This window comes from Babylonia areolata, chromosome 23 (genome assembly GCF_041734735.1).
Source record: "Babylonia areolata isolate BAREFJ2019XMU chromosome 23, ASM4173473v1, whole genome shotgun sequence".
NCBI lineage: Eukaryota > Metazoa > Mollusca > Gastropoda > Neogastropoda > Buccinidae > Babylonia > Babylonia areolata.
This window is the reverse complement of record NC_134898.1, coordinates 1,377,395-1,402,694: the sequence shown is the minus strand read 5'-3', so window position 1 is coordinate 1,402,694 and position 25,300 is coordinate 1,377,395. Positions and strand designations below refer to the sequence as shown.

The following is a 25,300-nucleotide window of genomic DNA, read 5'->3' as shown; positions in this document are numbered from 1 at the left end:
TTTATCCCAGCTGTTGCAGCCGTCGCAACAGTATTTAATGTGAATCCTTTGATCCAAACGGAGCCCTTATCACTGAAGTTGCCGCCAAATCATTTCACCGACTTCATCCGAGTGGCGTGTTCCGGAATCAACGTGAGTCCTCAATGGAGAAGATATCCGTTTCACTAAACACGTCATCACTATATTTGCATATTCCTGTCACGTGGTCGGGTGATAGCTAAACTTGTATAAATAGGGCGGCATACGATTATTGAAGCGAAGAACTTTGGGGAGCTAATTTTGAGCGATAAACTTTTTGAAACACACACTTAAGCGCTGACTGAGTGAACTCACGTTGAGAATTTTCCAAACATTCTGCGCGATTTCTTTTGTTGATCAAAAGTCTTTTTGCCGAAATATCAACAATTCTTTGTCAAAGCTGAAATTCAAAGGAACTTTGTTTTGCCCTCCAGATTTTAAAACATCCGTTAACGAAACGAAAACGTGAAGAAGAAGAAGGAAAAGAACCAAAACAAATTGTCTGCATTTCATCCCCAAGAAACGCTTTAAACGAACCAACCGAGGGACCAGGCGATGAAGACGACGATGGTGATGAGGTGGCTGCTGTTGGTGGGGGTGGCGGTGGGGGTGGTGAGGGGTCACGGCATGATGGTTGACCCCCCTCAGAGGTCCAGCTTGTGGAGGTTCGGCTACAGTTCGGCGCCACGGAACTACAACGACAACCAGCTCTTCTGCGGGGGGTTCGCGGTGAGCTTCCTTTTGTTAATGTATTCATTTATTTACTTATCTATTTGTTTAAGGAACGGGAAGGTGGCAGAATGGTTAAGACGCTCAGCAGCCAACACAGAGACCCCGTGAGGGTGTGGGTTCGAATCCCGCTCTCACCCTTTCTCCCAAATTCGACCGGAAAATCAAACTGAGCGTCTACTCAGTCGGATGAGACGATAAACCGAGGTCCCGTGTGCAGCACGCACTTGGCGCAGTGAAAAAGAACCCATGGCAACGATAGTGTTGAATTGTCATCTGGCAAAATTCTATAGAAAACCCCACTCTGATAGGCGCACAAAATATATACATACACTCAATGCCTCCACTAAGCGCGTTGGGTTATGCTACTGGTCAGGCATCTGCCTAGCAGATGTGGTGTAGCGTATATGGATTTGTCCGAACGCAGTGATGCCTCCTTGAGAAACTGAAACTGAAACTATCTATGTATTAAAACTTTATTTAGTTAGTTAGTTTTGCTGTTTGTGTTGCCTGGTATAGTGATGTATGATAAATACGGTTGAGTGTAGTGTTGTGTGTGTGTGTGTGTAAGAACGTAGGCCTACATAAGTGTTTTGAGTGTTTGGCTGGTCGGGTGTCGGTGTGAGGTTACATGTATACCTATGTGAGATATCATTTCAGTGCATAAGTGCTTGTTTTACACGTCTGTTTTTTTTTTTGTTTGTTTGTTTGTTTTTTTTACATTGCGCCGGCAGCGCACTATTATTGCACATGTTTTGCACAGAAAAGCTGTGTATGTGTGTCAGCACCATCATCATCATCATTGGTACGCGTGCCAGTGTTTCCAGACGTCATCATTCAGTGCTGTCTCTAGGCCAGTGTTTCCAGACGTCATCATTCAGTGCTGTCTCTAGGCCGGTGTTTCTAGACATCATTCAGTGTTGTCTCTAGGCCTGTGTTTCCAGACATCATCATTCAGTGTTGTCTCTAGGCCAGTGTTTCCAGACATCATCATTAATGCTGTCTCTAGGCCTGTGTTTCCAGACATCATCATTCAGTGCTGTCTCTAGGCCTGTGTTTCCAGACATCATCATTCAGTGTTGTCTCTAGGCCAGTGTTTCCAGACATCAGCATTCAGTGCTGTCTCTAGGCCTGTGTTTCCAGACATCATCATTCAGTGCTGTCTCTAGGCCAGTGTTTCCAGACATCAGCATTCAGTGTTGTCTCTAGGCCAGTGTTTCCAGACATCAGCATTCAGTGTTGTCTCTAGGCCAGTGTTTCCAGACATCAGCATTCAGTGTTGTCTCTAGGCCAGTGTTTCCAGACATCAGCATTCAGTGCTGTCTCTAGGCCAGTGTTTCCAGACATCAGCATTCAGTGCTGTCTCTAGGCCTGTGTTTCCAGACATCATCATTCAGTGCTGTCTCTAGGCCTGTGTTTCCAGACATCATCATTCAGTGCTGTCTCTAGGCCTGTGTTTCCAGACATCATCATTAATGCTGTCTCTAGGCCTGTGTTTCCAGACATCATTCAGTGCTGTCTCTAGGCCTGTGTTTCCAGACATCATCATTAATGCTGTCTCTAGGCCTGTGTTTCCAGACATCATCATTCAGTGCTGTCTCTAGGCCTGTGTTTACAGACATCATTCAGTGCTGTCTCTAGGCCTGTGTTTCCAGACATCATCATTAATGCTGTCTCTAGGCCTGTGTTTCCAGACATCATCATTAATGCTGTCTCTAGGCCTGTGTTTCCAGACATCATCATTAATGCTGTCTCTAGGCCTGTGTTTCCAGACATCATCATTCAGTGCTGTCTCTAGGCCTGTGTTTCCAGACATCATCATTCAGTGCTGTCTCTAGGCCAGTGTTTCCAGACGACATTATTCAGTGCTGTCTCTAGGCCTGGGCAGTGCGCTGGTGTGTGTGTTTAGATCAGGCATCTGTCCCCACTGCTCCCTCCCCCTCCCCCTCCCACATCTGATAAAAACTTCTTTTGTTTTTACTTAATCAAAGCAGATAATCTGTGGCATTTGTCTGAAATAATCGGCACGTTTTGACTTCTCGTTGAAAGTGAAAGTGAAAGTGAAACTGCTTGTCGGCTTGAAAATGAAGAGACTGGGTTGTCTTCCCACTTGTCGCGTCTGTCTGTCTCTCTGTCTGTCTGTCTGTCTGTCTGTCTGTCTCCCTCCCTCCCTCTCTCTCTGCCCACCCTCTCTCTCCCCGATATCTGCACGCATTTACAAATTAATTGCGAATATATCACGAAGAACTTAGAACCATACTAATTCATTCTGAATGTTCTTTCCGGCTGTTACTGATTCCCGTTGTTGTTTCGGACAATGTTGATAGTTTGACATGTGTCTGACCCTCTCGACCCATAATTTTGTGACCCCGCATTTTCTTTCGTGTACATTGAGCTGCTATGTACATATTTCTTACTTTTTTTTTTTTATCTTTGGTATGTATTCAAAACTTTTGACCCCCATTCTGTCCCCCCCCCCCCGTCCCCCCGCCCCATTCCTCTCTCTTATCTCTGTATCTAGGACGGTAACGAAAACATACGAACATTCGCACTAACTTCATCTGACCATAAGAATACAAGGTGGCTTTTTTTTTTTCACCCCCTCACCCCCGCCACCCCCCCCCCCCCCTCCTCTCACCCTCGTTTCACTCCGCTGAACAGCATCCGTTTGAACATCGTGTGACTCCCACTGCTAAACCTCCGTCAGTGGATTTTGGGGGGAGTAGGGGGAGGGGGTGGCAGCTACTGAGGTTTGGAAAGTGCGATAGTTTGGAGAGTTGGAGATGGAGAGGGGGGGTTAGAGAGAGATGGAGGGGGGGGGGATGAGGGAGAACGGACTGGTAGAAAAGTGAAAAGAGGTCCAGTAAATCGTGCTTTTTGTCGAGTCAGTCATTGTGTTTTTTATGACTTTTAGGTGGACTGTTCACTGATGTTGAATTGACATTGTTACGTTCAATGATTGGTCCGTGGCTGCTGGTCAGGCATCTGCTTGGCAGATGTGGTGTAGCGTATATGGATTTGTCCGAACGCAGTGACGCCTCCTTGAGCTACTGAAACTGAAACTGAAACTGTAGGAGGGGGGTGGGGGCGGCGGAGGGGAGGGGGGGGGGGAGCCAATGACCTGTACACGATTAAAGCAGTCGCATCCGTATTTCTGTGTGGGGGTGGGGGATAGGGGCTGAGAAAACTAGGTGGATGGGATATGACTCCGACACAGGGTGTGTATTTCTGAGAACGTCGCTAAAAATTGGAAAACATCCAACATCTTCCCCACTCGTTCTGTACCCAACTCTTTGTGAACAGGACTCACGAGACAGCGACTTCTTTCTGGAGATCAGTATCATCTGTTGTACCGATTTCAGTTTCTCGTTAAGTCTTTGTTGAACGACACCTTAGCCCCACCTATTTTTCAGATGACATACGTATCATTATGGTGACATACTTATCACTATGGTGACATACTTATCACTATGGTGACATACTTATCATTATGGTGACATACTTATCACTATGGTGACATAATTATCATTATGGTGACATACTTATCACTATGGTGACATACTTATCATTATGGTGACATACTTATCACTATGGTGACATAATTATCATTATGGTGACATACTTACTATGGTGACATACTTATCACTATGGTGACATACTTATCACTATGGTGACATACTTATCATTATGGTGACATAATTATCATTATGGTGATATAATTATCACTATGGTGACATACTTATCATTATGGTGACATACTTATCACTATGGTGGCATAATTATCATTATGGTGACATACTTATCACTATGGTGACATACTTATCACTGTGGTGACATACTTATCACTATGGTGACATACTTATCATTATGGTGACATACTTATCACTATGGTGACATACTTATCACTATGGTGACATACCCGTAGTCAGTATTTCGTTCCTCGTTGTTTTTAATTTAGGTCATGATACGTGACATACTTTGAATAAGGAGTTGAATCAAATCGACGTGATCCAGACATGGTTAATTTTGTTTGAGTCGGTAACATTCTGAGGTTGTAAAGTTGTGACTTAGAGGCGTTACTTTGCCAACAGTGTCCAGCCACCCCCACACACTGACATCCCCTGAATATTGACAGTGATTATGACCTGGGCTTCCTCACGCTTCCTTCCTTCCTTCCTTCCTTCTTCATCACGACTCTTTCCCACTTATTGTTCTCTAAATAAGAAAATGAAAAAAAGGAAAAACAAAAAACAAAATAAACCCAAAACGAAACAAAAAACAAAAAAACAAAAAAAAAATTATGTATCACGTGACTGCGTGTAGCCCTTCTCTAACTGAATACACTGTTCACAGACATAGCGGCACATAAGTCGAGCCTGTTGAGAAAAAAGAAAGTTCTGTACATCGACAATGATTGTTTATATTAATTTTTGTACCACGATCCAAAGTCTGATCTCTATATTCAGAGTGTGACTGGGTCTGACAACGTTCTACTATCGGCAGTAATAGGTTGCATGTGAGCCCTGCTAATGCCTGAGTTTAGATTCCAGCTTTTGATTCTACCAGGGCGTTTGATAGCAGTTTGCTTGTCTGTTTTGGTCTGTCGTCATCGGCTTGAACAGACATGGGATAAACCATGACATCAGCTCTTGTGAACAAAGGTGGTTTCTGGTAACAATCCTTTCAGCTTTTGATCATGACTTTCAGAAACATAGTCGTAAAGGGAAGGTGAATATTTAACACGCGTGCGCGCGCACACACACACCCACACCCACACACACACACACACACACACACACATACAAACCCGCGTGCGCGCGCACACACACACTCACGCACACACATCTATCTATTTATGTATCTTCTATGTATCTATCTATCTACATCACACACACACACACACACACACACACACACACACACACACACACACACACACACACACACACACAATCTTATGATCTCCTGTATTAGTTCAGAAAGTTATAAAAAAAAATAGGTCTACACACTTCTAGATAAGCCTTTTTGAAAATGGATTCATGACGACAAAGAGATAGGGACAAGCCCAGTGTTGAAAGAAATACCAGAAAATGAAAACAAAGTTGTCTACTTTGGATGCGGAGTTCCAGAACTGTGAGTCTGTTTACAATGAAAATAATAACCACACCCTATTTTCCACCATCCTTTGATAACTTGTATCCATATTTCGCAGAGATAATAATGGCGGTTTGTAATCTGTTGTCATTCTTTACTCATAACCTGTTTTCTGTATGCTCGGTTTCTAAGTGTACAATCTGCGCGTTCATTCATTCGCTTCGGTCTTTTTATTTATTTTAAAACGACTTTTTTTTCCCAGACCGTTTAGATAAAGACAGAATCATCGTCCTTTGGGAGAAGACGGAGATGATTTATTTTGTTTCAAAGAGCAGACCTGCACTAGTTTTCAGCTGCTTTCGTTTCTCCGACAACAGTGTGAACTACAGGCATCTGAATGATAAAATCAAGTTGTTGTTTTCCTTTTGGTTTAGGCTTTAATAATTACGTTATCAATAATTGATTCTATCACAACGCACAGGTTGAATGTTGGAGTGTTTGTATACCTGCTTCAAGAGGAGGCTCGAAAAAACAGTATTCATTAACATTACCGAACACGTTTCGATTGGAACCGAGCCAGTCAACGAAAGCAGGGGTCGGAGTCGGGAAAGTGGGTTGGAGAGTGCAAACGGAAACGAGTGTAACGGGTTCCAGTTCTTCATCTTGTATGACCAGTATTACATTCATGTTTTGTGTTATCTGTATTGTATCATATCATCAATGTTTTGTGCTTCTCCGAGCGAAGTATTTGTAATGATGATACCAAGTACATCTACGGAGCAGAATGAAATAATTTGACTGAACATTTTGCTGACGGTCACGTTGACCTGTCCTTGACCCCGTACATTGGACCCTTTTTGTTTGGGACTTCCCTACAGAAACAGTATCTATATGTCTACAACTTTTCCACCTCCATTCAGTGACCAAGTGTAAATGTGCCACCCGTCCGTCACCACCTTGCCCTTGTTGTGTTGGGATCACCATGGTGATCAGTTCACACAAAGGACTGGACAGCGGTCAGTCTGGATTAAGATGATAGCGTATCCAGGGTATACCTTTCACCCCGTTAATCCACCCGTTAAGCCCTCAGCATCAGTTTTAGTCGGCGTGTCCCATAGTTTTGGATAAAACGTCTGTGAACAGGAAAGGTCACAGGGCCACACCTTGGTTTCTCCCCCGTGTTGTCGATTCCCTCGTGGTTAGAGAGGCAGGGGGACGTTGGGATTTACGGTGGTGGTCAATGTGGGTGCAGGGGGGAGCCCCACCCCAGACCCCACCCCGTTTTATGACTGGGCCGGGTGATAAGCTGTGGGCATGATGTCCACATCGCGGGCCGTTGCTGTTCTGGGGGTCTGTCGGGATGGGAACGTGTACAGTCAATAAGGGGGGGCCGGGGGGAGGCAGACGGGGGTTGGGGACTCTGAGGGGGTGGGGGGCATGGAAGATAGATAGATAGAGAGAGAGAGAGAGAGAGAGAAACGAAACGAAATGGTTTATTCAGATTTAGGCCTAAGCCCCTAACTGAAGGGGAAAGTCATATGCTAATCAAGAGAGAGAGAGAGAGAGGAGATTTTGATGAAGATGGACACACTTTCTTAACTCACTCAACTTAAGCGTATTTTCACTTTACTTCATTGTTTGCACATATCGAATAGTGAATCTCTGTACCTGGGTGTGGACAAACAAATCGTAGTTTGAGGGAAGTGGTTTATCCGTCAGTAATCGTTCTTTGGTGTGTGTGTGTGTGTGTGTGTGTGTGTGTGAGAGAGAGAGAGAGAGAGAGAGAGAGAGACAGAGGGGGAGAGAGAGAGAGAGAGAGAGAGAGAGAGAGAGTACGCAAATGTACATGCAGGATGTGAAGATATAGCATGGAGTTAGGGGAGGGACACATATTTGTGTGTGTGTGTGTGTGTGTGTGTGTGTGTGTGTGTGTTTTAATGATCAACCTTGTCTGCGTCTGTTCCCCTCACGGCCCGGACTGAAGGACCCGAAGTCAAGTTAATGGGTTCAGTCTGACTTACACACTTCACACTTCCAGTTGACGGCCGGTGTCTTGTTGGAGAACAATGACTGCATGCAGTGTGAATGTTGCCGCTTTCAGTGCCGTGCCTGCTGCCTGAGTACACTACACTGTCACGACTTCAGGGCTTTGTCACGATACCAAGTGCTTTGTCACGATACCAAGTGCTTTGTCACGACTGCAAATGTTTAGTCACGGCTGCAGCGTAAAGTCACTACTTCAAGTGCTCGGTCAATACTGCACATCCAAAACACTTTACTTTCAAGGAGGCGCCAACACATGCGGTCTGAGCCATACACATTGTTCATTGTTACCACATCAGCTTTTAACCCATTGTTACCACATCAGCTTTTAACCCATTGTTACCACATCAGCTTTTAACCCATTGTTACCACATCAGCTTTTAACCCATTGTTACCACATCAGCTTTTAACCCATTATTACCACATCAGCTTTTGACCCATTGTTACCACATCAGCTTTTAACCCATTGTTACCACATCAGCTTTTGACCCATTGTTACCACATCAGCTTTTGACCCATTGTTACCACATCAGCTTTTAACCCATTCAAGCCTGGGCAGTTTACAGGTTCACCAGGCTTTTCACGCCGTAGTGATGCAGAAAAAAAACACACATAAAATATACGGTTTTCCCTCCGTCCAAATCATGTGTGGACACACCCAGAATTGCTGTCTACAAGTAAGTTCCCTTTTCTTTAGGGTTATGCTCGAGCAGGAACATGGAAACTGTTTTGATGAGACAAAGCTTGAAGCCAGAGCAGTGCTCTGGCGCAGGGCTCAACGAGTTAAAGAGAAAGAAAGGAAGAAAGGAAGAAAGGAAGAGAAAAGTCAGTGCACTAACGTGTTAGTCAGGCAGGAAGGGGTGTGTGTTAATGTAAAGGCGTGACCCTGATCCGTGTTAAATCAATTAAAACGTTTCCCACGTCTTTGTGTAAAGCTTGAACGACGAAGATTCTTCCCGCAGTGCGAGTGCGAAGATTTTCCGGATCTTTCTCGGTCTCTCTCTGTCTTTGTATCTCTCTCTCACACACACACACACACACACACACACACACACACACACACACACATCGCGCGCGGCCATGTTTGAACGGGAAGCTGATTTGGGTTGGGTAAAGTTTAAAACGGTGGCAGGAGAAGATTTGGCCTTCCTTTACTGGTGAATATTACCTATACGACCTATACTGCCCTGAGGGCAGAACGTATATATATATATATATATATGTGTGTGTGTGTGTGTGTGTGTGTGTGTGTGTGTGTGTTCCATGGGTGCGAGCTTGTGTGTTTGTGTGTGCCAAGCTTTCGACACCTCTTTTTAAAACTGAGAACTGACGTCATCACTGACTGGTGTCACAGCGGCAGTGGCTGAAGAACGAGGGCAGGTGCGGGGTGTGCGGTGACCCATACGACGCCCCCCAGCCCCGCGAGAACGAGGCTGGCGGGGTGTACGCCAACGGAGTCATCGTGAGGACGTACCGCCAGGGCCAGGTCATCCCTGTGGACGTCAAGATCACCGCCAACCACCTGGGCTATTTCGTCTTCAAGCTGTGCCCCAACAACAACGTCAAGAAGGCCGTCACCCACGACTGTCTCGATCAGCACGTGCTCAGCGTATGTATATGGTTGTGTGTTGCGTGTGTAGGCAAACGTATGTATATGGTTGTGTATTGCGTGTTTAGGCAAACGTATATATATGGTTGTGTATTGTGTGTGTAGGCAAACGTATGTATATGGTTGTGTATTGCGTGTTTAGGCTAACGTATGTATATGGTAGTGTATTGTGTGTGTAGGGCCAACGTATGTATCTGTTTTGTACTGTGTGTGTAGGTCAACGCTCAACTTATATCACAGGTTGACATCACCTTGCATTTGGGCCAACGGTGGGAGCTGTATGATTAATGGTTTATCCATTGCAGCGGGAAGTCGTTTACAGCTAAGTCTTTTGTGTAGGACTATGACTCTCCAACTAGAAGGCAAGATTGCACTGGCTCTTTGTGCTGCAGCCTTGGGGGCTAGTTGGCCTTTGGGAACCATCCCAACACAGACTGTCCTAAAACTCTCTTGGCTGAGAGAGTGGGGGGTGTAACTTGGGCAAGACACTCTCCGCTATGACCAAATTCTAACTCAGATTGTCTGGAATGCAGTTTCCTCCTCTGCTGTTCTGATGGTCACAGTCGGACACGACTGACTGTCTTACTTACATACGTTTTGTGTTGTGTGGTTCTCCTGTCTGTGGTGCGGTGTTACTCACGTGCTTGCTTGCAGCAGAGAGATGGAGAGAGGGCACACACAGGAAAAGACAGAGAGAGACAGACAGAGAGAGGGACAGACAGACAGACATTATGGAACAAGAAGCATAACACAAATCCATGCTTGGAAGCCGATATTATCATTTTATATGACGGGCGCAATAGCCGAGTGATTAATACGTTAGACTTTCAATCTGACGGTCCCGGGTTCGAATCTCGGTAACAGTGCCTGGTGGGTAAAGGATGGAGATTTTTCCCATATGTGTTTCCCATATGTGTTTCAACATATGTGTAGACCTGCTTGTGCAGATCATATGCGCACGTTAAAGATCATGTAACCCATACCAGCGTTCGGTGGATTATGTAAACAAGAACATGCCCAGCATGTATACAAGAACAGCAGCAGCGAAAGACAGACAATAACAACCACCTGTGTATCTGACTGTGCACAGTTCGTGGGGCCGAGCGGAGAGGACCTGGGCCAGAAGTTCTACATTGACAGCAAGGTGGACACCAAACACGTCAGGCTGCAGCTGCCCTCGGATGTCACGTGCACACAGTGTGTGCTGCAGTGGACCTACAACACAGGTACCGTGTGTGTGTGTGTGGATCAGAAATGATATTGATCCAGTGATACAGAACAGTTGAAGGTGAACTATTATAAAAGCTCCGCTGACCAGAGAAACCTGTTCTTTTAACGGTCTGTCCACATTGTTTGTCACATCAGCACACATACACACACACGTAAACAAACAACAAAAACCCGGACTGTGTTTAGTGTATAACCGGAACGCCACAGAAGGGTTAAAAAAAAAAAAAAGGGGGTGGGGTGGGGGTATTGTGGAGGGGGCGGGGTGAGGAGGGCACTGTGGCAGAACTGATTACGTGTTGGACAAATGATCCAGTGTTCAACAACAACCTGGTTCATAGTCCTGCTTCGTTATGGTGTTGTACTGACTGTTGACGTGTCGTTATATTGTTGTATTGACTGTTGACGTGTCGTTATGGTGTTGTACTGACTGTTGACGTGTCGTTATATTGTTGTATTGACTGTTGACGTGTCGTTATATTGTTGTACTGACTGTTGACGTGTCGTTATGGTGTTGTACTGACTGTTGGCATGTCGTTATGGTGTTGTATTGACTGTTGACGTGTCGTTATGGTGTTGTACTGACTGTTGACGTGTCGTTATATTGTTGTACTGACTGTTGACGTGTCGTTATATTGTTGTACTGTTGACGTGTCGTTATGGTGTTGTACTGACTGTTGACATGTCGTTATGGTGTTGTATTGACTGTTGTGTCGTTATGGTGTTGTACTGACTGTTGACGTGTCGTTATATTGTTGTACTGACTGTTGACGTGTCGTTATGGTGTTGTATTGACTGTTGACGTGTCGTTATGGTGTTGTATTGACTGTTGACGTGTCGTTATATTGTTGTACTGACTGTTGACGTGTCGTTATGGTGTTGTATTGACTGTTGACATGTCGTTATATTGTTGTACTGTTGACGTGTCGTTATATTGTTGTACTGACTGTTGACGTGTCGTTATGGTGTTGTATTGACTGTTGACATGTTATATTGTTGTACTGTTGACGTGTCGTTATATTGTTGTACTGACTGTTGACGTGTCGTTATATTGTTGTATTGACTGTTGACGTGTTATGGTGTTGTATTGACTGTTGACGTGTCGTTATATTGTTGTACTGACTGTTGACGTGTCGTTATATTGTTGTATTGACTGTTGACGTGTTATGGTGTTGTATTGACTGTTGACGTGTCGTTATATTGTTGTATTGACTGTTGAAATGTCGTTATATTGTTGTGACGTGTCGTTATATTGTTGTATTGACTGTTGACATGTTGTTATATTGTTGTCCCTTGGGACACAGAATGACTGAACCAATCACACTGACTGTTGACATGTCGTTATATTGTTGTCCCTTGGGACACAGAATGACTGAACCAATCACACTGACTGTTGACGTGTCGTGATGGTGCTGTCCCTTGGGACACAGAATGACTGAACCAATCACACTGTTGACGTGTCGTTATGGTGATGTCCCTTGGGACACAGAATGACTGAACCAATCACACTGACTGTTGACGTGTCGTTATGGTGATGTCCCTTGGGACACAGAATGACTGAACCAATCACACTGACTGTTGACGTGTCGTTATGGTGATGTCCCTTGGGACACAGAATGACTGAACCAATCACACTGACTGTTGACATGTCGTGATGTCCCTTGGGACACAGAATGACTGAGCCAATCACACTGACTGTTGACGTGTCGTTATGATGTCCCTTGGGACACAGAATGAACGAACCAATCACACTGACTGTTGACGTGTCGTTATGGTGATGTCCCTTGGGACACAGAATGAACGAACCAATCACACTGTTGACGTGTCGTTATGGTGATGTCCCTTGGGACACAGAATGAACGAACCAATCACACTGACTGTTGACGTGTCGTTATGGTGATGTCCCTTGGGACAGAGAACGACTGAACCAATCACATTGACTGTTGATATGTCTCCAGGCAACAGCTGGGGTTGTGACAGCGGGCCATCAGGCCGGTGCTGTATCGGCTGCGGTCACCAGGAAAACTTCGTCAACTGCGCGGACATCGCCATCACCTCTGGGTCCGAACCCAAACCGGCCACCGACAGCCCCACAGCCCCCGACACTCCCCGCCCAGCCACCCCTGGGCCCAAGCCGACTGCAAAGCCCAGCACGGAGGGGGGTAAGCAGTGCCGTGCAGGCGGTGTGTTCGCGGGGAGGGTCACCATGGATGATTGGTGCCGTGCCAACTGTGCCCGCCACTACTGCCCCTCCTACTACTGTTCGTGCTCCTGAAGGATCGGGGACGGTTCTTCATAAATTGATTTTAATCTTGTTTCTGCCAGTTTCCATCAAAATATAGGTGAGAACAGTTTGCTTTTCACTCAGTAAAGTTGATCTTATGTTGTTCCACCACTTTCCATCAAAAGTAAATCAATGAGAGCGCTTTCTCTTATACTCAGTGAGGTTGATCTTTGTCTTAAATTCAGTAAGGTTGACCTTCTATTGCCCAAACCAGTTTCCATCAAAATAAGTAATCAAATAAGCGATAACTGTTTCATTACGTTCAATACTTCTAGCACAATGAAGTTGACAGACTATTATTCCACCAGTTTCCATCAAAATAAGTAGAAAAAAATAAGTGAAAACACTTTGTCTTATATTCAGTTAGGTTGATTTTTGTCTTACATCCAGTAAGGTCGACCTATTGCTCTCACCAGTTTCCATCAAAATAAGTAATCAAATAAGCTGTATTGTTCCACCAGTTTCCATTGAAATAAGTTAATAAGTAGCAACTGGTCTTTATCTTGCGTTCCAGATAAAGCAAGAACTTGGGTATGCAGCTGTCTTCCTTTATCCATTCATGTAACGAAATGTTTCCATGTTTTCTTAAGAAATGAGACATGCTCTTTTGAGTATTATATTTGTTTGTCGTATCATATTACTGTATTATACAAAACTGGCTAATACTTTTGCAGCAAAGAAATCCTGGTCATGTCTGCCAAGAATCTTACAGATCAGGGAACTGTAATTTGTAGAATCATTTTCATTGTTTTTCTATTCCATAAATAATATCTTGAATCATTGGAATGCTTCAGCCATAGTTTGTAGTTGTGTGATTCACAACATTTTTTTTTGTTTTTCAAAATGATTTAAATTTCATTGGTACAGATTTCATCAATTTCAAGATTTCATGAGAAATCACAAATGTCCGAGACATGCTGCTTAGTTTTTGGTAATGTGTATCTCTCACCTGTACACTAACACACGTGTACATCTTCCCCTCTGCCCTTCTGTCGGTCTCCGTTTTGCTACAGTACAGTCACACAGCTGTAGTCTCCGTTTTGCTACAGTACAGTCACACAGCTGTAGTCTCCGTTTTGCTACAGTACAGTCACACAGCTGTAGTCTCCGGTTTGCTACAGTACAGTCACACAGCTGTAGTCTCCGTTCTGCTACAGTACAGTCACACAGCTGTAGTCTCCGTTTTGCTACAGTATAGTCACACAGCTGTAGTCTCCGTTTTGCTACAGTACAGTCACACAGCTGTAGTCTCCGGTTTGCTACAGTACAGTCACACAGCTGTAGTCTCCGTTTTGCTACAGTACAGTCACACAGCTGTAGTCTCCGTTTTGCTACAGTACAGTCACACAGCTGTAGTCTCCGTTTTGCTACAGTACAGTCACACAGCTGTAGTCTCCGTTTTGCTACAGTACAGTCACACAGCTGTAGTCTCCGTTTTGCTACAGTACAGTCACACAGCTGTAGTCTCCGGTTTGCTACAGTACAGTCACACAGCTGTAGTCTCCGTTCTGCTACAGTATAGTCACACAGCTGTAGTCTCCGTTTTGCTACAGTACAGTCACACAGCTGTAGTCTCCGTTTTGCTACAGTACAGTCACACAGCTGTAGTCTCCGTTTTGCTACAGTACAGTCACACAGCTGTAGTCTCCGTTTTGCTACAGTACAGTCACACAGCTGTAGTCTCCGTTTTGCTACAGTACAGTCACACAGCTGTAGTCTCCGTTCTGCTACAGTACAGTCACACTGTAGTCTCCGTTCTGCTACAGTACAGTCACACAGCTGTAGTCTCCGGTTTGCTACAGTACAGTCACACAGCTGTAGTCTCCGGTTTGCTACAGTACAGTCACACAGCTGTAGTCTCCGTTCTGCTACAGTATAGTCACACAGCTGTAGTCTCCGGTTTGCTACAGTACAGTCACACAGCTGTAGTCTCCGGTTTGCTACAGTACAGTCACACAGCTGTAGTCTCCGGTTTGCTACAGTACAGTCACACAGCTGTAGTCTCCGTTTTGCTACAGTACAGTCACACAGCTGTAGTCTCCGTTTTGCTACAGTACAGTCACACAGCTGTAGTCTCCGTTTTGCTACAGTACAGTCACACAGCTGTAGTCTCCGTTTTGCTACAGTACAGTCACACAGCTGTCCAAACTCGGGTGTCACTTTTGCATGAATCATATTAATTGATCATAGTTTATGGTCACCATATGAAAACGTTCATGATTAACTGGTCGTGTATTTTATGTCCATTTTGGTATTCTTTTTAAAAAAAAAACTTTCTCATAATTATTTTTATAAACAATAAGTTCATCTTATATAATTATTTTTGACACATGAATAGTCAGATATTTCCCGACATTGTAAGTGATAACTGATCCATTCAAAAAACAACTGGTTTCTACCCATTGGTAGTCAAAATGTGTTAACGTAAAAGTGATATTGATCCATTCAAAACAACTGGTTTCTACCCATTGGTAGTCAAAATGTGTTAACCTAAACGTGATAATTGATCCATTCAAAACTAGTTTCTACCTATTGGTTGTTACCCTTGTGAAAGACAGGTTGGCGAATGGTTATCATTGAACAGTATGTTGATCTGCCATGATCTTTGTCTCCAGCTTGGTGATGAAATCGGCCAGGGTCTAGCTCCACATGTACTCTAACATTTGGTTTAAACAATATTATGTTTGAAAATCTCACAACCAAAATACAATGAATCTGACAGGACAACACAGTGTTTGCTAATATTTTCAGTCTGTGTGCAAACCTCTGGCTATCAAACAGGAGCCCAGTGCAAGACCTAACTGCCGTTCTCATTCATGCTCATAGGTAACGGGATTGTTTTGAACCTCTCCTTCCGCAAGTTTTTGTTTATTTGTATTCATACCTCAGACGATGGATTTTTCCCCCCTTCAAATAAAAAGCCTTTCAGAGTTATGCTCAGCTCTTTGTGTTCGTATGTATTTTTCACAAGTCTATATCAAATATCTTTTAAGCACTTAAGGTAAATCAAATATCAGAATGGATAAGAACAGGTGGATATTTGATTTCCTTTTTTTTTTGTCTTTCATGATACAAACTCACACCTTTAAAATTATATTAAAGGTGTGAACTTGTATCAAGAAAGACAAAAAAGGAAATCAAATATCCACCTGTTCTAATCCATGCTAGTTTTCCATGAGCATTGCACAGGCACAGAGAGAGGGAGAGAATAAATTCAAACACACAAAACAAGACAGGTGCTGCCCATCTGCTCTCTAACATTACTAATATCACTTGGAAAGTGGAAAGAGGTAAAGTGAAGTTACTAATATCACTTGGAAAGTGGTTACAGTGAAGTTACTAATATCACTTGGACAGTGGTTACAGTGAAGTTACTAATATCACTTGGAAAGTGGAAAGAGGTTACAGTGAAGTTAATATCACTTGGAAAGTGGAAAGAGGTATAGTGAAGTTACTAATATCACTTGGAAGGTGGAAAGAGGTAAAGTGAAGTTACTATCACTTGGAAAGTGGTTACAGTGAAGTTACTAATATCACTTGGAAAGTGGAAAGAGGTATAGTGAAGTTACTAATATCACTTGGAAAGAGGTTACAGTGAAGTTACTAATATCACTTGGAAAGTGGAAAGAGGTTACAGTGAAGAGCACTACAACTACTTTTCTTATATTACTTTTAAAACATTTAATCACAAAAATTCAAAACTATAAATAATACATCAGTTTACATCATGACCACTCCCACTCAAAGAACAATGCTTTTATTGAACACTGTAGTCATAAACAAGCAACTGAAGAACACGCACAACTTTCCAAACTCAAACCACACACAAGGTATTATTTCTTTTCCATCCTTTCAGATTGTGGCACAAAAACAGTACACTGACCAAGAAACCGGGCTTTGTGAACACAAATTGTGTGGTGAGGTAAACCGAGCTGTAATACTGAGAAATAAGTACCCTTGCAAAACCACTCCTCCTCCAATGTGCAAATGGCTTCATCGCCCTATATCACACTTCTCAACACACCAATGTCTGTTGTAATGTCTTTTTTCATTAAGTTTTTTTTTTTTTTTTTTTTACCTGCAATGATTTCCAATTTCCATTCATACAAGTCAAAAATATATACAAGCTGATCATTAAGAAACACTGAAAAACTGCAACCAAATACTGTCCTAACCAAAATCCAAGATAATATACATCTCTAATCTGCTCTAATCTTCAGTCATAGCAAAGGTATCAAGTATCCCCCAAAACACAATACATCTTTACTGCTGTCATATTCAGTCATTATAGCAAAGGTATCAAGTATCCCAAAAACAAAACACAAATGATAATAAAGGGAGAAAATCAAACGATGCCAAAAACTTGGCAGCATCAGTGTGGGCAATGATTTTTGTGCTCAAAAGGGTCCAACGTCAAGTCGTGTATATCATGTCCGCGCATGTCAGTGTGTGGGTGTGCATGTGGTTGTGTGTGTTAGAATTCAAACGCAGTTCAAAGAGTGTGAATGGATGCATGCATTGAGTGAGAGAAAATTGTGAGTGTGTGTGTTGTCAGTCTCCACACACCAGCCCTGGACGTACCAAGATAATTATAAAATGTCAAAAGTTAAAGAGAAAAAAATAGACTTAACACCTCCAAACTCACTGAAACGAAAACCATACAAAGTACATAAATAAGAGACAAAACCCCAACATAACCTGAACCTGCCCTGTGGCAGCATATAGAGGTGAGCATTCCCACGTCCCCCACACCTGACTGAACAAGGACGGTTTCCACCCCTTCGTCCTCCCTCCCTGACCACAGCTCAGCATGGCACAACCACCTCACAACATCTTCGCCTCCCAGATTCACCGGCAATGGAGTCACTGTGGTGCAGTGGGCGTCACCTCAGTCCTGCATTGTGGGCGATTCGGAAGTGGTTGATCCTTCTTCGTCAGAGGTCAGGTCTTCAGCTGCCTCGATGCGGGGACTGCAACACACCCAGACATCTGTCACTGCTGAGCTGATCAATGTTTGATGCAGTGAACATCAACAAGGGTCCATACAGACATCTGTCACTGCTGAGCTGATCAATGTTTGATGCAGTGAACATCAACAAGGGTCCATACAGACATCAGAACACAAAAACCATCAAGACACTTTCCATCTTTAACAGTAAAATGAAACACTTGAATGCTTAACAGCTGTATGTTCCAAACCACTTTAATATTTGACCCATTTCTGTTCATGTACCAGTTTTGCAGTCAGCACTTGATCCACTCATTTGTCTTTCGGATCAAACCTGAAACAAAGTCCTGTGTGAAGCATTCACTTTACATACAGTGAAAGAACACACACAGCAACAAAAGGATTGTCCCTGGTGAAAGTCTTTTAAATTACATTTTGAAACAAACACATTTGCAGAAAAAAAAAGGTGCTGCAATGTGATGATGTGCTCTCCACAGGGAGAGCAGCCCAAATTTTACACAGAGAAATCTGTTGACACAAAAAGTAATACAATACCTTCCAATACAGTACAGTACCATGCAATACATTGTAACACAATCCACTCCACTCACCACTCATCTTGCTGTGGGATGGCCACAAGCCCTTTCTGGATGACTGCCCCATAGGAGAGTGACGTCCCTTCCTCTCTGTCATACAGCTCCACTGTCAGTGGCATCGTTTCCTGTTCACACACACACACACAGGTCAGTATGATATGGTCACTATCACTGCTACAATGACTGTCCTAAATACATCATTTCCTGTTCACACACACACAGGTCAGTATGATATGGTCACAATCACTGCTACAATGACTGTCCTAAATACATCGTTTCCTGTTCACACACACACAGGTCAGTATGATCATGGTCACAATCACTGCTACAATGACTGTCCTAAATACATCATTTCCTGTTCACACACACACAGGTCAGTATGATATGGTCACAATCACTGCTACAATGACTGTCTTAAATACATCGTTTCCTGTTCACACACACACACAGGTCAGTATGATATGGTCACAATCACTGCTACAATGACTGTCTTAAATACATCGTTTCCTGTTCACACACACACACACAGGTCAGTATGATATGGTCACAATCACTGCTACAATGACTGTCTTAAATACATCGTTTCCTGTTCACACACACACACAGGTCAGTATGATATGGTCACAATCATTGCTACAATGACTGTCCTAAATACATCGTTTCCTGTTCACACACACACACAGGTCAGTATGATATGGTCACAATCACTGCTACAATGACTGTCTTAAATACATCGTTTCCTGTTCACACACACACACACAGGTCAGTATGATATGGTCACAATCACTGCTACAATGACTGTCTTAAATACATCGTTTCCTGTTCACACACACACACACAGGTCAGTATGATATGGTCACAATCATTGCTACAATGACTGTCCTAAATACATTGTTTCCTGTTCACACACACACACAGGTCAGTATGATATGGTCACAATCACTGCTACAATGACTGTCCTAAATACATTGTTTCCTGTTCACACACACACACACACACACAGGTCAGTATGATATGGTCACAATCACTGCTACAATGACTGTCCTAAATACATCGTTTCCTGTTCACACACACACAGGTCAGTATGATATGGTCACAATCACTGCTACAATGACTGTCCTGAATACATCGTTTCCTGTTCACACACACACAGGTCAGTATGATCATGGTCACAATCACTGCTACAATGACTGTCCTGAATACATCGTTTCCTGTTCACACACACACAGGTCAGTATGATATGGTCACAATCATTGCTACAATGACTGTCTTAAATACATCGTTTCCAGTTCACACACACACACACACACACACAGGTCAGTATGATCATGGTCACAATCACTGCTACAATGACTGTCCTAAATACATGTTTCCTGTTCACACACACAGAGGTCAGTATGATCATGGTCACAATCACTGCTACAATGATTGTCCTAAATACATAATTTCCTGTTCACACACACACACAGGTCAGTATGATCATGGTCACACGTGTTGCTACGAATAACATGCTCAACTCAAGAACATTTTCAATTTACCATTTTTGGCATTTAGTGATTAGTTTAACTGCAGAAATGGAAATCAGATTATGGTGCAACATACTTCTTCAGCAAGATCTTTATGTAATTTTGGACCTGCATAATACATTGAAAATTGTCTTCCATGATGTGTGTTAGACACGCAAAAAATATATGATAGTCATGTCCAACTATGACCATCACAACAGCAGAGGAGGCAACTGCTGTCCCAACTATCTCAGCCAGAATTTGATAACAGAGGAAAATGTCTTGCCCAATACACACAAACCTTGATGAGGATGCGGCGTTTGGCCAGGTACACACAAACACACTTTGATAAGGACGCGGTGTTTGCCAGGTAGACACACACACATCTTGATGAGGATGCGGTGTTTGGCCAGGTAGACACACACACACAGACCCACCTTTATAAGGACGCGGTGTTTGGCCAGGTACACACACACACACAGACCCACCTTTATAAGGACGCGGTGTTTGGCCAGGTACACACACACACACAGACCCACCTTTATAAGGACGCAGTGTTTGGCCAGGTAGACACACACACACACACCCACCTTTATAAGGACGCGGTGTTTGGCCAGGTAGACGCACACACACACAGACCCACCTATCAGGATGCGGTGTTTGGCCAGGTAGACACACACACCTTGATAAGGATGCGGTGTTTGGCCAGGTACACACACATACACAGACCCACCTTGATAAGGATGCGGTGTTTGGCCAGGTACACACACACACACACAGACCCACCTTTATAAGGACGCGGTGTTTGGCCAGGTACACACACACACACACAGACCCACCTTGATATGGACGCGGTGTTTGGCCAGGTACACACACACACACACAGACCCACCTTGATAAGGACGCGGTGTTTGGCCAGGTACACACACACACACAGACCCACCTTTATAAGGACGTGGTGTTTGGCCAGGTACACACACACAGACCCACCTTTATAAGGACGCGGTGTTTGGCCAGGTACACACACACACACAGACCCACCTTGATAAGGACGCGGTGTTTGGCCAGGTACACACACACACACAGACCCACCTTTATAAGGACGTGGTGTTTGGCCAGGTACACACACGCACACACAGACCCACCTTGATAAGGACGCGGTGTTTGGCCAGGTAGACACACACACATCTTGATAAGGATGCGGTGTTTGGCCAGGTAGACACACACACACACACCCACCTTTATAAGGACGCGGTGTTTGGCCAGGTACACACACACACACACACACACCCACCTTTATAAGGACGCGGTGTTTGGCCAGGTACACACACACACACACCCACCTTTATAAGGACGCAGTGTTTGGCCAGGTAGACACACACACACACACCCACCTTTATAAGGACGCGGTGTTTGGCCAGGTAGACACACACACACACAGACCCACCTATCAGGATGCGGTGTTTGGCCAGGTAGACACACACACCTTGATAAGGATGCAGTGTTTGGCCAGGTACACACACATACACAGACCCACCTTGATAAGGATGCGGTGTTTGGCCAGGTACACACACACACACACAGACCCACCTTTATAAGGACGCGGTGTTTGGCCAGGTACACACACACACACACAGACCCACCTTGATATGGACGCGGTGTTTGGCCAGGTACACACACACACACACAGACCCACCTTGATAAGGACGCGGTGTTTGGCCAGGTACACACACACACACAGACCCACCTTTATAAGGACGTGGTGTTTGGCCAGGTACACACACACAGACCCACCTTTATAAGGACGCGGTGTTTGGCCAGGTACACACACACACACAGACCCACCTTGATAAGGACGCGGTGTTTGGCCAGGTACACACACACACACAGACCCACCTTTATAAGGACGTGGTGTTTGGCCAGGTACACACACGCACACACAGACCCACCTTGATAAGGACGCGGTGTTTGGCCAGGTACACACACACACACACACAGACCCAGACCCACCTTGATAAGGACGCGGTGTTTGGCCAGGTACACACACACACACAGACCCATCTTGATAAGGACGTGGTGTTTGGCCAGGTACACACACACAGACCCACCTTTATAAGGACGCGGTGTTTGGCCAGGCACACACACACACACAGACCCACCTTTATAAGGACGTGGTGTTTGGCCAGGTACACACACACACACAGACCCACCTTTATAAGGACGCGGTGTTTGGCCAGGTACACACACACACAGACCCACCTTTATAAGGACGCGGTGTTTGGCCAGGTACACACACACACAGACCCACCTTTATAAGGACGCGGTGTTTGGCCAGGTACACACACACACACAGACCCACCTTTATAAGGACGCGGTGTTTGGCCAGGTACACACACACACACACAGACCCACCTTGATAAGGACGCGGTGTTTGGCCAGGTACACACACACACACAGACCCACGTTTATAAGGACGCGGTGTTTGGCCAGGTACACACACACACACAGACCCACCTTTATAAGGACGCGGTGTTTGGCCAGGTAGATGGAGCGCACCATGGCCAGGTAGGTATCCATGTCCCAGCGGTCAGTGCCGGGGGGCAGCGTCAGGTTGAGGTAGGCACGCACACTCTGCACTGGGGTCTCCTGGAACCGCTGGGGCAGCACACGCAGCCTGTCACAATGCACAGTGTGCCATCATCATCATCACCATCATCATCATCATCATCATCACACAGTCTGTCACACCGCACAGTGTGCCATCATCATCATCATCATCACCATCATCATCATCACCATCATCATCACGCAGCCTGTCACAATGCACAGTGTGCCATCATCATCACCATCATCATCATCATCATCACCATCATCATCATCATGCAGCCTGTCACAATGCACAGTGTGCCATCATCATCATCACACAGCCTGTCACAATGCACAGTGTGCCATCATCATCATCATCATCATCACCACCGCCATCACCATCATCATCATCACCATCATCATCACGCAGCCTGTCACAATGCACAGTGTGCCATCATCATCATCATCATCACCATCATCATCATCATCATCACACAGCCTGTCACAATGCACAGTGTGCCATCATCATCATCATCATCATCATCACCATCATCACACAGCCTGTCACAATGCACAGTGTGCCATCATCATCATCATCATCATCATCATCACCATCATCACACAGCCTGTCACACCACACAGTGTGCCATCATCATCATCACACAGCTCTGTCACAATGCACAGTGTGCCATCATCATCATCATCATCATCACACAGCTCTGTCACACCACACAGTGTGCCATCATCATCATCATCATCATCACACAGCTCTGACACACCACACAGTGTGCCATCATCATCATCACACAGCTCTGTCACAATGCACAGTGTGCCATCATCATCATCATCACACAGCTCTGACACACCACACAGTGTGCCATCATCATCATCATCATCACACAGGTCTGTCACACCACACAGTGTGCCATCATCATCATCACACAGCTCTGTCACACCACACAGTGTGCCATCATCATCATCATCATCACACAGGTCTGTCACACCACACTGCACACAGGTCAGCTTCAGGTTAAAGGTCCCTCTGACTTTCACAGTCATCGGGGCAGTGAACTCATATCCACTGTGTCCAGTGCTTGGCTTAGGAAGGCCAGGCCCAGTCCTTTCCTTTCGGGAACCCACTCAAACCTGGGTTAGGTGAGGAAAATGGGAGCAAAGTGCCTTTCCCCAAGGACACACCACGCGGAAACAGGGCCTCCAACTCTGATCACTGGTAACCCTGGATCAGACGTCCAACACCCGAGTCTGCCACAATGCCTTCATGTCATGTAAACCAACATGGAAACCAGGAAACGGCCAGTAGTTAAAATCAATACAATACACATAGTCACTCTTTTATGCAGACAACAGCATGGGTCTGATTCCAGTCTTGTGCAAAATAAGTCTGTACAGGATGGAAGAAAACAAAAGCAGCAGCATGATTCAAGAAACAAACTGTTTTACAGCACACTCAGCTACAATGTGAAACCACAGGCTCCACACACGAATCCACAGGTCAATGATTTTCAATGCTCTGAATCCACAAATCTTGATGTTTGTAAGTTTATCACATGCACACACTTAAGCTGAGCAGACACACACACAGAAGTAAGTTTACCACAAACACATACAGAAGTAAGTTTAACCCATAGGCTGCCCATAACTCGTCACTGCCAAGCATGTACGCTTCACTGCCACAATGACGAGGTAACTCGTCATCGAAATATTCAGACTTTTCCCTGGTTTGCATTCAGTTCCTTGACAAAACTAGTAGTAGCTTTAGCCTGGGGAATCTTTCTAGATTCTATTCGTAGCTAGAAACACCATCTACGTCATGAGGCAGTCCTTTATTTGAACGTTTTGGTTGGGTTACCGGCCGCAGTGCTTGCCTGACTCCTCACCTCGCTCGCTCAACAAAATGTCGGACTGACGCCATGCTCAAGACATGTGATCGTGGTGAACTCTATCAACCAAAGTTGCTTTCTTTAGCTGATGCTCAGAAAGAACTGAAGCATAAATTCCAAGGAGAAGACAGTGATGAATATTTATAAGACGATTTGATGTGGAGACTGAGGGGGCGTGGCCTCACATCCATATTATCACTTGGAGAAGTCACAATGCATTGTGTATCTATCTCTTTATAAAAAAGAAAAGAAAAAAAAAGTGGTTGTTTATGATTTTGTTTCCAGGTAACTCTTTGTCAAGAAAATATGATAAATAGCGCAAATTACCTGACTAATGTTTGTAATGAACAAGTTGAAAATATGACAAAAAACAAAACACTGATTTCAAAACAACGGCATGTCACTAAAAATATATAAAATGGGAAAACACATGTGTTATGTATTCTTTATTCATTAACCTTTCAGAAAATATATACTTTTATGGGTCTTCCTCCAATAACAAAGAGCACAAAATTTTTTGAAAATTTATACCCGTTTTTTGTGAAAAAACCCTGGCAAATAGATTTCACATAAATCTTATTTTCCTGGCAGCAAAAGGGTTAACACACACACACATACAGAAGTAATTTTACCACACACACATACAAAAGTAACATATAAAAGCATGTTTACCACACACACAGACGTTCACCACACACATTATATATGAAGGAAAGTAACCAAACACACATACCAGAAGGAAACTCCAGAACGTAAAGTT

At 44.2% G+C, this 25,300-nt stretch overlaps 2 protein-coding genes and 1 long non-coding RNA gene across 3 annotated transcripts in view; 1 reads left to right on the top strand and 2 right to left on the bottom strand.

Annotated features, from left to right (window-relative positions):
• Positions 1-252: 252 nt before the first annotated feature.
• On the top strand, positions 253-14,164 carry LOC143298098 (uncharacterized). The gene is made up of 4 exons (XM_076610788.1): positions 253-747; positions 9,239-9,493; positions 10,584-10,719; positions 12,679-14,164. The coding sequence occupies exons 1-4, from the start codon at positions 574-576 to the stop codon at positions 12,993-12,995; spliced, it is 882 nt and encodes a 293-aa protein (XP_076466903.1). The 5' UTR covers positions 253-573; the 3' UTR covers positions 12,996-14,164.
• Positions 14,165-15,271: 1,107 nt separating this feature from the next.
• LOC143298041 (uncharacterized) overlaps positions 15,272-25,300 on the bottom strand; it is an 18,031-nt gene continuing 8,002 nt past the window's right edge. Inside the window, exon 2 of the long non-coding RNA XR_013057344.1 lies at positions 15,272-15,494. This is a non-coding gene — a long non-coding RNA (uncharacterized LOC143298041). The remainder of the gene's footprint in view (positions 15,495-25,300) is intronic.
• The window catches only part of LOC143298243 (uncharacterized), an 8,957-nt gene continuing 126 nt past the window's right edge, over positions 16,470-25,300 (bottom strand). The window contains exons 2-4 of the mRNA XM_076611059.1: positions 22,568-22,727; positions 18,564-18,673; positions 16,470-17,974 (exon numbers count right to left, since the gene is read on the bottom strand). Coding sequence (XP_076467174.1) covers positions 17,893-17,974; positions 18,564-18,673; positions 22,568-22,727 — 352 coding nt within the window. The 3' untranslated portion in view covers positions 16,470-17,892. The remainder of the gene's footprint in view (positions 17,975-18,563; positions 18,674-22,567; positions 22,728-25,300) is intronic.

Bases quoted from the DNA above. Each gene is read 5' to 3' on its own strand.
- LOC143298098 (XM_076610788.1), top strand. From the start codon at position 574: ATGAAGACGACGATGGTGATGAGGTGGCTGCTGTTGGTGGGGGTGGCG. The intron at 748-9,238 runs GTGAGCTTCCTT...CTGGTGTCACAG, and splicing joins TCTTCTGCGGGGGGTTCGCG to CGGCAGTGGCTGAAGAACGA. The intron at 9,494-10,583 runs GTATGTATATGG...GACTGTGCACAG, and splicing joins TCGATCAGCACGTGCTCAGC to TTCGTGGGGCCGAGCGGAGA.